General features: G+C 45.7%; 1 protein-coding gene across 3 annotated transcripts in view; it reads left to right on the forward strand.

Annotated features, from left to right (window-relative positions):
* MAD1L1 (mitotic arrest deficient 1 like 1) overlaps positions 1 to 13421 on the forward strand; it is a 281851-nt gene that overhangs the window by 140651 nt on the left and 127779 nt on the right. For all 3 annotated transcript variants that reach the window (XM_081036038.1, XM_081036037.1, XM_081036036.1), the window contains exon 11: positions 12796 to 12936. In XM_081036038.1, coding sequence (XP_080892164.1) covers positions 12808 to 12936 — 129 coding nt within the window. In that variant the 5' untranslated portion in view covers positions 12796 to 12807. The remainder of the gene's footprint in view (positions 1 to 12795; positions 12937 to 13421) is intronic.

The following is a 13421-nucleotide window of genomic DNA, read 5'->3' on the forward strand; positions in this document are numbered from 1 at the left end:
CTCATTGTAACTATGGCTCCTGGATTAATCTCCCATCTTCATGCTCAGAAACCCCTGGGCTCCCCATTTTCCAGACCATGTACTGCCACATTTAGTGGCCCTGGGGCGTAGCCCACCTGCGCTCTGCCACCTCCTGTCCCTCTGGCACGGAATGTCCTCGGCAGCCCCTGTGTCCTGCCTGTGCCCCCAGGGTCAGCACGAGGTCTGTCTGGATATGTTTTCCAATAAGCTGTTTGTAAGTGTGACTGACCAGCCATACGTCTGCTTCTAAAACTACAGAATATCTTTCTTAAAAACTATTGCCCCAACTTTGTGTTGGAGTATGGCATACTCCGATCTAACAGCACCACTCTGAGTTATAATAACGTCAGCCTGTTTGTGTCGCCCCTCCAAGGTCAGGGCCCCAGGGCTCCCTCACGCCTCTTAGCCGCGGGCTCCCCTCGCCCCCAGTGACCACCCTTCTGGTGCCAAGGCCACACAGTAGTCGTGCCTGTTTCTGAACTTCATACAAATGGCATCGTCCAGCGTGCAGTGTTTTGTATTTGGTTTCTTTGGCTCAGACTCCTGTTGCTGTGTGCGCTGTTCTGTGAGTTGGTGCTGCATTACAGGTTTTCATTCTGCTGTTGATGGACACTTGACTTTCTGCATCGCTTGGTGACTTGTGTCTGGGACACACGTGTGTATTGTCTGAGCACACCCGGGAGTGTCAGTGCTCGGCCATGATGAGTATAATGCGCTCACTTTTACAGTTGGTGTCAGTTTGCCAAGGTGGTGGTGACATTTTGCACACCTGCTGGCAGTGAGCCAGCGTTCCTATAGCTTCAAAGCCTTGCTCACGCTAATACTGTCGTTTACTGAAGTGCGTGCTCTTCCGGGGGCGTCATGGTGTCTCACTGTGTTTCAGTTTGCATTTCCCAGTGTTAATGAGGCCGAATCTTCCTCATATGTTTATGGGCCAATCAGAGATCACTTCGGTGAAGCCCCTTTCAAATCCACTGCCCTGTTTTTCTTCTTCCTTTTCCTTTCTGATTTGTAACAATTCTTTATACAGAGGGTGCCAAAAAAATGTATACACATTTTGAGAAAGAAAAATTGTATTAAAATTGTAATGCTCAATATATACCAATAACAAAAGAGGAATACAAGTCACGTTTGACTTCTGCCATTATAAGAGGTGCTCAAAGTGGTTGCATCACCTAGAGCAGGGGTGTCCAAACTTTTTTCAACGTTTTTCACCAAGGGCCATATTCGGTAAAATACATAAACAGCCAGGCCACCCACTCGAGGTGAAGTACGTATTGCCTCACCTGGTTTATTTAAGTAAACTAAATATACTTTGGAATTTGCTGTGGGCCAATTAACAACGGATTGCGGGCTGCAGTTGGCCGGGGGGCTGCAGTTTGGACACCCCTGGTCTAGACACTTCTGATTATGGGGAACTACTGCTTGAGCAATGTTGACCAAAGTGTTTACATGTATACATTTTTTTGGCACCCCCAGTATATTCTGGATGCTAGCCTTTTGTAGAGTATTTGTATTGCAGATATCTTCTCAGTCTTCAGCAATTTTTCACTGTCTTTGACAGAAGTGCTTAGTTTTAATGAGATTGAATTTATCCATTTTAAAATTCCTTTATGATTATTATTCTTTATGTCCTGGTCAAGAAACCTTTGCCTACCCCACCGTCACTGATGTACGTTTCACAGTTATCTCCTTTATTGTTTTGCTTTTTCACATTTATCTCGCACTGCGAAGCTCTGTTGTGTGTGGAAGGTCCATGTCCGCGATTTGGATGTCCCGTTCATGCGCAACCATTGACTGGAAAGCTTCTCCTGCCCCCGCTCCTCGGAACTGTTCATGTCATAAACCCAATTGTCCCGGTAGTCGTTGGTCTGTTTCTGGACTCTGTTGTTTCATCGGTCTGTTCTTCTTTTTGCCAAACCCGTTGCTTTGATTACCGAGACTTTTATAAGTCTTGTTATCTGGTAGAGGGTCCTGCCCTCCCCGTCTGCGTGCAGAACACCTGGCCTGTTCACGACCCTTTGCATTTTCATACAGTTTAGAGCTCAGCCTGCCCATGTCTACCCCATGCGCTTGGTTTTTTAAAGATTGTCCATTTTATCTAAATTTTTAAATTTGTGTACAGTTGTTCAGCTTATCCTATTATATTTTTAAATATTTTCATGGTCTGTAGTTATGTCTTTTTCAGTCTTTTTATTTATTCTGTCCCTTGATTACTCTCATCAATGGCGTATCAATTTTATTAGTCATTTGAATGAATTACCTTTTGGCATCATTGGTTCTGTATTGTATGTATTGTTTCATTAATTTCTGTTTTTATATTTATTATTTCCTTCTTTGATTTAGGTTGTTCTTCTAATTTTTTGAGTTGTATATGTAGCTGACTGGTTTATAGCCTTTATTTCTTCTTAATGTATGCATTTAAGGCTGTAAATTTAAATGCATACTTTAGTTTTGATACGTTGTGTTTTTCTTATCATTCAGTTCAACATATTTGTCAATTTCCATTGTGATTTTTTTTTTTTGACCCATAGATTATTCTCAAATAAATTTCTTAATTTTCAAACTTTTTGTGGTTTTCTAATTTTTGATTTATGGCTTAATTTCATTATGTTCAGAGACTGTCGTCTGAATGACATCAGCCCTTTGAAATTTGCTGAGCCTTGTTTTATGACCTTGTAGAAAGTCAGTTTTTGCAAATGGCCCATGCACACTTGAAATCCTGTGTGTTATGCTGTGGGGGGGCAGTGTTGTCTAAACAGCTCTGAGTGTTAGTCTCCCTGCGCCCTTTTTCTGTGTCCTCACTGATGCTGATCTCTTTTTCTCTCAGATCCTGAGTGAGTTATATTGACATTTCCCAGTTGGGTTGTGCGTTTGTCTGTTTCTCCTTTTAATTTTGTCAATTATTGCAGCATATCTTTGGATGCTATCTTATTAGGCCCATATACATTGAAAATTGTCTTTCTGATCAATTTAGTCTCTTATTACTATGCATTATTCTTTATCCCTGTGAATCCTTTTAATCTTTAAAACTCCTTTATGTGATATTAATATAGACATATTAACTTCTCTTTTTTAACTTTTAATACCTTTTACTTTTTTCATTTTGAAAGTTTCATTTTTTATTATAGATGTCTCATATGCAGATTAGAGATAGATCTTATATTTTTATTCAATCTGAAAATCTTTGTTTTTTAGTTGAAATATCTAATTTAGTTGCATTTAATACAATGAATGACAGATTTGCATTTAAATACACCATCTTACTGCTTGCCTTCTGCCTGTGTTCTTTCTTTTTTCTTTTATACTTTGTTGTAGAATAAACCATTCCTGTCTCATTCTTTTGTAGTTTTATATACCCTTTTATATGATTTTTTTAGTAGTTATTTTGATGATTGTAACATAGCCTCTTTAATCAAAATCTAATAAAAATTAATGCTTCTCTCTCTCTTCCAGATGATTCAAGGGCCTTGAACACCCTGCATCCATTTCCCTTTTGCTCCATGTACAGGCTGTTACTGTTACACACACACGTGCACACGCACATACACACTCCGATTTGAAGATATTTTCATTACTATTGTTTTGATATGTTCGTTTATATTTATACATATTTATTGCTCTTTTTATTGCTCTTGATTACCACCACTCTCTCTCAGTGTCCACCTGGAGTCATTTGTCTTCTGCCTTCAGGATACCCTTTAGTATTTCATTTGGTGTGGGTCTCATGCTGAGGAGTTATTTTAGTTTTTCTTGGCGTGAATTGTATTAAAATTTTAATTTTGAAGGATATTTTTGCTGGGCATAAAATTCTAGGTTAGCAGCCACCCGTTTACACCCTCTAAATTTATCCTTCTCCTTTCTTCTGACTTCCATTGTTTCTATACAGAAATGAGCTATCAGCTCAATCACACCCTTCCCTCCTTTCCTTTCCCCTCCCCTCCCTTCCCCTCCCCTCCCTTCTCCTCCCCTGCATTCTCCTCCCCTCCCTTACTTTCACCTCCCTACCCCTCCCCTCCCCTCCCTTCCCCTCCCTTCCCCTCTCCTCCCCTCTCCTGCCTTCTCCTCCCCTCCCTTACCTTCTCTTCCCCCCTCCCCTCCTCTCCCCTGCTTCCCCTCCCCTCCCCTGCCTTCTTCTCCCCTCCCTTACCTTCTCCTCCCCTTCCCTCCCTCCCCTCCCTTCCCCTGCCTTCTCCTCCCCTGTCTTCCCCTCCCCTCTTCTCCCCTCCCATCTCTTCCCCTCTCCTCCCCTCCAACAGGTCTCATTGATTTTTTGTGGGTTTTTTTTGAGGAGGGTTATGTAAACATTCTTTTATACCTAAAATTATTTTTTAATAAATAAACTTTGATTTTGAAACAGTTTTAGGTTGACAGAAAAATTGAGAAGATGGTCTAGAGCTCTCATATTATTGTCCCCACCCCCTAGTTTTGCCTAATAGTAACATCCCACATTCATGTGGTACATTTGTTGCATAATGAATCAATATTAATATGTTATTATTAACTAAGGTCCGTTGTTTAAAGTAAGGTTTACTCTTTACAGTTCTATGGGCTTTGACAAATACATAATGTTGTGCATCAGCCATTTCAGTATCTTACACAAAATGTATGTGTGACTACTTCCATTTTCTGGAAGGGATTTTAGAGAATTGGTATAATTTTTTTGCTTAAATATTTGGTAGAATTCACTAGTGAAACCATCTGAGTCTGGTACTTTCTTTTTAGGAAAGTTATTAATTATTAATTTCTTTAATAGGTATAGGCCTGCTCAGATTTTATGTCCATGGATTAGTAGTGATGACCTCTCTCTCCTGATATTAGTAATTTGTGTTTTCTCTCTCTCTCAAATCTTGGTTAGCCTGCTAGAGGTTTTTCAATTTTGTTGATCGTTTCAAATAACCAGTTTTCACTTTTATTGATTTTCTCCTTTTCAGTCTCACTGATTTCTTTTCTACTTGTTATATTTTCTTCTGCCCGCTTTAGATTACACTGCTCTTCTTTCTTTAGTTCTCTAAGATGGGAGCTTAGATGGTTGCTTTTAGATCTCTCCTTTCCTAAAATACGAATTCAGGGCTATAAACTTCCCTCTAAGCCTTGCTTCTGTTACATCCCACACGTTTTGATGTTTTATTTCCCATTTTCATTTTGTTAAAAATATGGTTAAATTTCTCTTAGGACTTCTTTTGTGATCCATGTGTTATTTGAAAGTATTACGTGATCTCCAAATAGTTTGGAGTTCTCAGTTATCTTTCTTTCAGTGATTTCCAGTTTAATCCCAATGTGCTCTGAGCACTTACGTCGAGTCGTTCCTGTTTTAAATGTGTTCAGGTACGTTTTGTGGCCCCAAATGTGGTCTGTCTTACTGAGTGTTCCATGGGAGCTTGAGAAGAACGTGCATGCTGCTGCTGCTGTTGACGAATTTGATCAGTGTTCATTAGATCCGGTTAATTGACGGCACTGTTTGGCCCAGCTGTATCTTCACTGATGCTCTGCCCATTGGCGCTGTCACTTACTGACGGGGGTGGAAGTCCCCAGTTGCACTGGGCGACGCATCGAGTCTCCTCGCAGCCCTGTCAGCTTTGACCATCTGTTGGTAGGTGTGTACATGTAAGGATTGTGAGGTCTTCTTGGGATTATCAACCCTTAATCGTTATGTCGTGTCCCTTTTTATCCCTGCTACCCGTCTTGTCCTGAAGTGTGCTTTGCCTGACATTAATAAGGCTACCCCCGCTTTCTTTTGATTGAGGTTAGCATGGCGTAGCTTTCTCTATTCCTTAACTTTTAAGGCTGTTTTTAGATTTAAAGTGGGTTACTTATAGACAACATATAATTGGATCTTTTTTTTAAAATCCACTTTGACAGTCTCTTTTAATAGGCACTTTCAGATTATTCACGTTTAAAACGATTATTGATATAGTTTTAGTATCTGATGTTTGCTGCCCTTTTCTATTTGGGCACTTATTCTTTGTTTCTTTTTCCTCTCTTATCTGCTTATTTGGTTTTAATTGAGCAATTTATATAATTTCATTTCATCTCTCTCATGAATTATAACTGATAAGTAAGGTGCTTACCCCACCTCGGGCTTGCTTCTTTTAGAGTTTCTCTGTCTTTGATTTTCTAAAGGGTGAGTATGATGTACCTGGGGTAGAATTTTTGGTATTCATCTTTCTTGATAGTCTCTGAGCTTCCTGCATCTGTGGTTTGGTGGCTGTCATTAGTTTTAAAAAATCTCAGCCATTATTACTTCCAATATGTCCTCTGCTCCATCCTCACTTTCTTTTTCTTTTGATGTTCATATTATGCATATCTTATCCCTTTTGTGATTGCCCCGCTATTCTTAGATATTCTGTTGGGTTTTTTCCCCCATTTTTCTGTTTACATTTCAGTTTGGGAACTTTCTATTGACATATCTTGATGTCTTTGTTTTCTCTTTTAATCATTTATGCTCCTGTCCTTATTATTTTCATTCATAGGCTGTTTGCCTGTGTTGTTTTATTCTTATTATTTTTAAATTGGTTAGTTAGCTCAATAATTTTTAGCTGTTAGGTTTTCTAATACAAACAGTAAATTTATGTTTCCTTCTAAGTTCTTTTCTCTAATGTTACAGTCGGTGTTACCCCAAGTTGTTTGGGACAGTGTTCTATAAATGCCTTTTAGATAAAAAACATATATATATTTAACAGTGCTATCAGGATTTTCATTTCTTACTCTTATTTATCTGTTCAATCTGTCAATTACTATTAGACATATTAAAATTTTGCCATGTTATCAGTGTTTGCTTTAGGTATTTTGTATTCTTATAAATTTGGAACTCATACATAGTCCTGATAAATTAATTGAACCTTTTCTCATCATACGATTAGTGCTTTACCTGTGGTGAAACTTCTTGCCTTTATTCTGTCAGATATTAGAACAGCTGCAGCTTTCTTTTGTTAATGTTTTTCTGTATTTTTTACTTTGAATCTCTGTGTTTGCGTTTCCTATAGATGGTCTTAGCTGATACTTGTTTTTCTTTGTACAATGTGATCATCCTTGTTATTAGAAAGTTTTCTCTATTTACATTGTTTATTCTTCTGATTTATTTCATTTAATTTCTTTCATCTTATTTAATACTTTGTATTAGTCTCATTTTTTTTGTTTTGTTATTTTCACCTCTTCTTGTTTCCTTTGGAATTTATTATTTAGCTTTTTCTCATGATGTTTCTTTTTATCTCTCTTTTAGTTCTTTCTCTATTTGTTTCTCTTTTTTCTTCCTTCCCCCTTCTTCCACCCCCGTGTCCCTCCCCCGCCTCATGCCGGTTCAAGCCGTTGTTTCTCAGTCTGTTGTATAGGACACAGCTCCCTGGCCCATGCTGGTCTTAGGAGCCTTGTTCTCCCCCTGCTGAGGCTGTCGGTCAGCCGCTCACAGCAGCTCATGGCAACTCTCGCCAGCTGCTGGCCTGAGCCGCCGGCCGCTCACGGATGCACATGGCAGCCCAGGGTAGGACACGGCAGCCCACGCCGACCTCCGGCGGCTCACGGCAGCCCGGCTCCAGGGAGAGCTGTTGTTCACGATCTTAGCTGTAGAGGGTGCAGCTCACTGGCCCATGTGGGAATCGAAACAACGACCTCAGCATTAGGAGCCCGGCGCTCCAACCTCCTGAGCCACCGGGCCGGCCCTGTTTCTCTTCTTTCAGTTGTTTCCATGTACATTTAAGTAGTGGATGGTTAATGATATCTTTAACCTCCTCTGGAACAATTCAAGGCTCCAGGCTTCCCTTAAATGTTTTTATTATATTTGAGTTCTTTTATCCTGAATTTCTATTTTTAATTTGTATGTTTCCAATAGATACTACCTTCCATGGATGATATAATATATATTACAAAATGTAAAAGTTGTAGAGTATACAATGCGAAGTACAATGTCTTCCTACCCTGTCTGCCAGCTATCTGCCTTCTTCAGGGCCTGGAGCCTGGAGGCGACCAGGTTTCTTGCTTGTCCTTCCAGAGGCACCACATGCATTTCTGTTCTTACGCGGTGCAACAAGTAAGTTCGTGGACTTGCCACCATGCACTTACATTGGCAGCGCTGTACACACAGCTCGGGGAGGTTCCATAACCTTGGTCCCTCAGTGTCCCACAGCTGTGTTTGTGTCAACATGTGGCAGGGTCTTGCTGAGTGGCGTTCATTATTGTGGTTGCGTGTTTTTGTGTGCTGTCGCGAGAATGTCTGAGCTTGAGTTAGAGCAACGGACAAACATTAAATTTCTTGTTAAACTTGGCAGAACTGGAGGTAAGATCATGGACACGTTAGTCCAAGTTTATGGGGATGATACCATGAAGAAAACACAGTGAACAAATAGATTAAATGTTTTCCTGAGGGAAGAGAACGTGTCACTGATGAAGAGAGGTCAGGGCGGCCAGTAAAGAGCCGAACTGAGGAAAACATTGCAAAAATTTGTCAAATTGTACATCAAAATTGTCAGCTGACTGTGAGAAACATAGCAGACCAAATAAACATCAATAGAGTCACAGGAAAATCTTAACTGAACATCTTGGCATGAGAAAGGTGTGTGCAGAAATGGTCCCAAAGGAGCTCAGCGATGAACAAAAGCAAAGGAGAGTCAAAGTTTGCCAAGACGTTTGGGAGACACAAGACGATGTTTTGGGCCGTGTTATCACTGGTGATGAAACATGGGTGTGCCAATACGACCCTGAAACAAAGCATCAGAGTCCACAATGGAAGTCAGCCAATTCTCCACGACCAAAAAATTCCGCCAGTCCAAATCAAGAGTCAAAACGAATTTGCTAATCTTTTTTGACATCAGAGGGATTGTTCATTATGAATTTGTACCAAATGGACAAACAGGTAACCAAGCTGACTATTTGGCAGTGCTGAAAAGGCTGTGTGAAAAGTTAGGCGATCTGAACTTTTCACCAACAATTCATGGCTCTGGTATCACAACAATGCACCAGCTCACACGGCACTGTCTGTGAGGGAGTTTTTAGCCAGTAAACAAATAACAGTATTCGAACACCCTCCCTACTCACCTGATCTGGCCCCCAATGACTTCTTTCTTTACCCGAAGATAAAGGAAATGTTGACAGGAAGACATTTTGATGACATTCAGGACATCAAGGGTAATATGACGATAGCTCTGATGGCCATTCCAGAAAAAGAGTTCCAAAATTGCTTTGAAGGGTGGACTAGGCACTGCCATCAGTGCATAGCTTCCCAAGGGGAGTACTTCAAAGGTGACTAGTGATATTCAGCAATGAGAGATGGAGCACTTTTTCTAGGGTGAGTTCGCGAACTTAATTGTCAGACCTTGTATGTCTTTGATACCTTTTTCCACGTTCTCTGTAACTTCTTTCTGTGTATCTTGTAGGTGTTTAAATACAGTTGGCCCTTGAACAGCTGGACTGTGTGGGTCCCCTAGTGTTGTCGCAGCCCACTGCTTTTCAGAACGCGAGGAGCTGCTTCAGTGGTGTCTGTTTTTCACTCCGTGAGTTAGGCACGTTGGATTCTTACAGAGTCGTCGCTCTTTAGATTAGCACGTGCTTGTTGCTGTACTCATCTTTCTTGTTTCTCAAACATTTCTTCCGTGGTCATTTTCCTTCTTCTCTATGGTGAGCCTGTGAGGCTGGTGGCCGGCTGACTTTCGTTTCCTCTGAGTGGTTTGACCACTGTCCCCAGACTTGCTGCTGCAGACATGTCGGTAGGTCGGCTCTCCGGCCACTTGTTTTGCCTGTGACGAGTCTGCTGGTTGATTGCCCCACGGTGTCCCAGGTGCTGTGCTGTTTCACTGGGTGTGTCTAGGTGTGCACCCAGCCCCCGACCCCACACACATCTGTTTTGGCATGTGTGATGGTTTCTGAATCAGAGGGTGGTACTTTTTATCAGTTCTGGAAATTGTCACTCATTATTTCCTTGATTGTTGCTCCTTCCTGTCCTTTTTGCTCCTTTCCCACAGTTTTGGTAGAAACCTATTAGATCTTCCCATCCTGTCTTGTGTCTCTTCACCTTGTTTATTGGGCTCAAAAGAGGGAGGAGGGTTTGGCTGGAAATCAATGGCCACGAGTTAGTCAAGGGCCTTAGGGTTTGCACACCAGACATGTGTGTGTTTGCGGATGGTCACGCCTGCCCACTGAGTCCACTCTTGGGCTGCAGTTGTTGGCCAGCTATGCCGTCCTACTATGAGGCTCAGACAAGCGAATCGGACCTCTGTGCCTCCGTTTCTCTTCCAGAAGACTGGGCTGGCCTTGATCTTAATTCTTTTCCACCTTACGAGATTGTCTCTTTTTCCAGTACTTCTTAGCACCACTGAGGCATTTCACTAAAAGGCATTTCCGTAAAAGAAATAAAGAAGCATTTATTTGCCAAAACCCTTTTTGTCTCTGCTATCCTCCGGTTCTGGGCTCCCAGCATATTCGAGCTTCCAGAAGACCCTGTTCTTGGTACTGGCCTGGTTGCACTTATAAGCCTTGCAGAGCTTAGAGTGAGACACGGGTGTGGGGCAGGTGGACTGGCCTTGAGCCGTCCATCTCTTCTGGTGTCCTCATCGGCGATTCAGAGGTGCTGCCAAGCTTCTCTCGTCCCCAAGTCAGGTATTGGCTCGAACCCCCTCTGCAGCGGGTGGCTGGGAGACCAGGAATGGTGGGCATGCTCGCCGGCCACTGGCCCCCAGGATGTGGACAGACCCTCTGCCTCCCAGCCAGCTGGCCAGCTCCTGTCCGAGCAGGGTCTTGGCCACTGTGTCTGTTCTCTGGGTGAGCAGCCCCGAATGGCCGGGCCTGTGGGTCAGGGCCCCTCCTTTGCCTCCCCCACCCCAAGTCCTCAGCTAACTTCTTCATGCCCAGGTGCTATTCCTAGCCTCTTTGAGTTGCCGTTAATTATGTGGCAGGCAAATGTGGTAGCTCACAAACCCCGCTCTGTGCTGGAAACCTGCCTGTTCCGTGCTTCTCCCACGAACCCCTCGGCTTCCGCTGCCGACTCGGCGTCTGCTGTTCAGCGATTAGTCGCTGGCACTTGCTCGAGTGGAAACGAAGTGAACTTTTCCACAAGTGGAATCAGTCATTAAAAAGCCGTTATCTAATCAAAGCAGCACAGTTCCTGCTCTTTCACTACTAATGACAAAACAATTTCTCTAAAAGGTACAAACAACAAACTTTCAATTTTACATTTTCCTCTCTGCTGCCGCTGCTGCCTGGAGATGTAACAGGAGAAGCTAGTGCCAGGCAGCGCCGAGATTTATTGGCCAATAAAGGAGGCGATTGCAGCTTATTGATGAAAGGAAGCCCCTCCCTGGCCCGGCGACGGTCTGGTAGTGAGAACTCGGTAACCAGCTCAAAACCATAAAAGTCAATGGGAAGATAGAGGATTTCAATAAAATTATGACACTCAATAAACCTTCCTGGAAACAAATTTTCCACGGATATGTGACCAGTTCTACTTGGATTTGTAACTTTAATTTCTCACTTATTGAATTTTTTGTCATCAACTAATTATGAAGTCCATGTTGGACGACAACTGAATCTGCAGCTCACGAGGGAGGAGAGCTTGGCGGCAAGGGCCTGACAGACTCTGGGGGTTTGGGGGTGGTGCAGGGATCCTACAGGCCCCGCAGACGCCTGCAGGCTCACCTGAGAAGGAGAGACCTGGGTGGGGCAGGGGGCACAGTTAGGCCTCAGCTCTGCCAGCATCAGCCGAGAGACCACCAAGCAGAGGGGTACCATGGCCCTATATGGGGGGGCCGTGCCCGGGCTCTCGCTCTCGCTCCCCAGGTCTGAATTTGCCCATGAGCCAGGGCTGGTGCGTCTGGCCAGCTGGGGGCTGGGAGGGGCTGCACCACCCTTTCCCGGCAGCTGTCCCAGAACACATCTCCTGGAAGAGGGGGTGCCCGCCAGTAGGTAGAGGTCTGTTTGCAGATGAGCTCGCCCTGCGGTCGTGTGTGGGCCTCAGCTGCAGAGCAGCGGCTGGATGCCTCTTCCCTGGAGGTGGTGTCCTCATAGCTGCCCTCTGAGACTGGCTGATGACCCACCTCATAAACCAGGAAGCCGGGGCTCTGGACGAGCACTGGCCCAGCAGGTCTCCCGGACACCGCCTCGCCTTCCTTGGCTGTGCTGGCCTCAGGCGGGGGCTGTGTATGCTGACGCGCCTGCAGGCACCCTCTGAGCTCCATGGAGCATGGAGCTTACTGAGGCCAGAGCCCCTTCAGTGGGGATCCAGGACCGTCAGAGAGCTCTGGACAGGTGGGAAGATGGGCTGGTTTCCCCGCCCCATCGGGACCCCTGCTGCCTCTCTGCCCAAGTGGATCTCTCCTTCCTCAGAACCAAACTCTGAGTGGTACTGGTTCAAAGGTCAGGGGTCATGAGCCTGGGCCCTATTGATGAGACTCAGAAAGTCACACTACTAACCCAGGACACTGGCGGAAATCGGCTAGAGGCCTTATGCCCAGTGGGGGACACAGACCACTGTGGCCACTGCAGCTCCAGGCCAGGCGGTCAGGGTGAGCGCCTAGACCTCAGCCGGGCCGCCTCCCTGGGCACTGGCTGTGCTTGGTCCTGGCCTGGGCGGGCTCCGTGGCCAGTGTGAATCGAAGCTGCTAAGTGTTCAGCCTGAACCCTTTGAAGACTGTCTGAGCCCCCACCCACAGCCTGCTCCCCGCACTTGATCCCGCGCCCACACTTTGCTCCTGTCTCCACGTGGCATCTTCCGTCACACGTGTCCCTGCAGCGTCATGCTGCCACCCCTTGCCCATCCTGGGCCTGACCACCTGCCCTCTGTGCCCACAGGAGCGGGACGGCATGCGCGCCATCCTGGGGTCCTACGACAGTGAGCTCACCCCAGCCGAGTACTCACCCCAGCTGACCCGGCGTGTGCGCGAGGCTGAGGACATGGTGCAGAAGGTGCATGCCCACAGCTCAGACATGGAGGTGAGTGTGGGGGCTCAGGTGGGGGGACAGGTGAGGGGGGCAGGTGAGCGGGTGGGTGTGGGGGGTCAGGTGAGGGGGGCAGGTGAGCGGGTGGGCGTGGGGGGGCAGGTGAGGGGGGCAGGTGAGCAGGTGAGCGTGGGGGGGCAGGTGAGGGGGGCAGGTGAGCGGGTGGGCGTGGGGGGGCAGGTGAGGGGGGCAGGTGAGCGGGTGGGCGTGGGGGGGCAGGTGAGGGGGGCAGGTGAGCAGGTGAGCGTGGGGGGTCAGGTGGGGGGACAGGTGAGGGGGGCAGGTGAGCGGGTGGGCGTGGGGGGGTCAGGTGAGGGGGTGAGCGTGTGGGGTCAGGTGAGGGGGGCAGGTGAGCGTGGGGGGTCAGGTGAGGGGGTGAGCGTGGGGGGTCAGGTGAGGGGGTCAGGTGAGGGGGGCAGGTGAGCGGGTGAGCGTGGGGGGGTAGGTGAGGGGGGCAGGTGAGCGGGTGGGCGTGGGGG

Source organism: Rhinolophus hipposideros (assembly GCF_964194185.1).
Source record: "Rhinolophus hipposideros genome assembly, chromosome: 23".
Lineage (NCBI taxonomy): Eukaryota > Metazoa > Chordata > Mammalia > Chiroptera > Rhinolophidae > Rhinolophus > Rhinolophus hipposideros.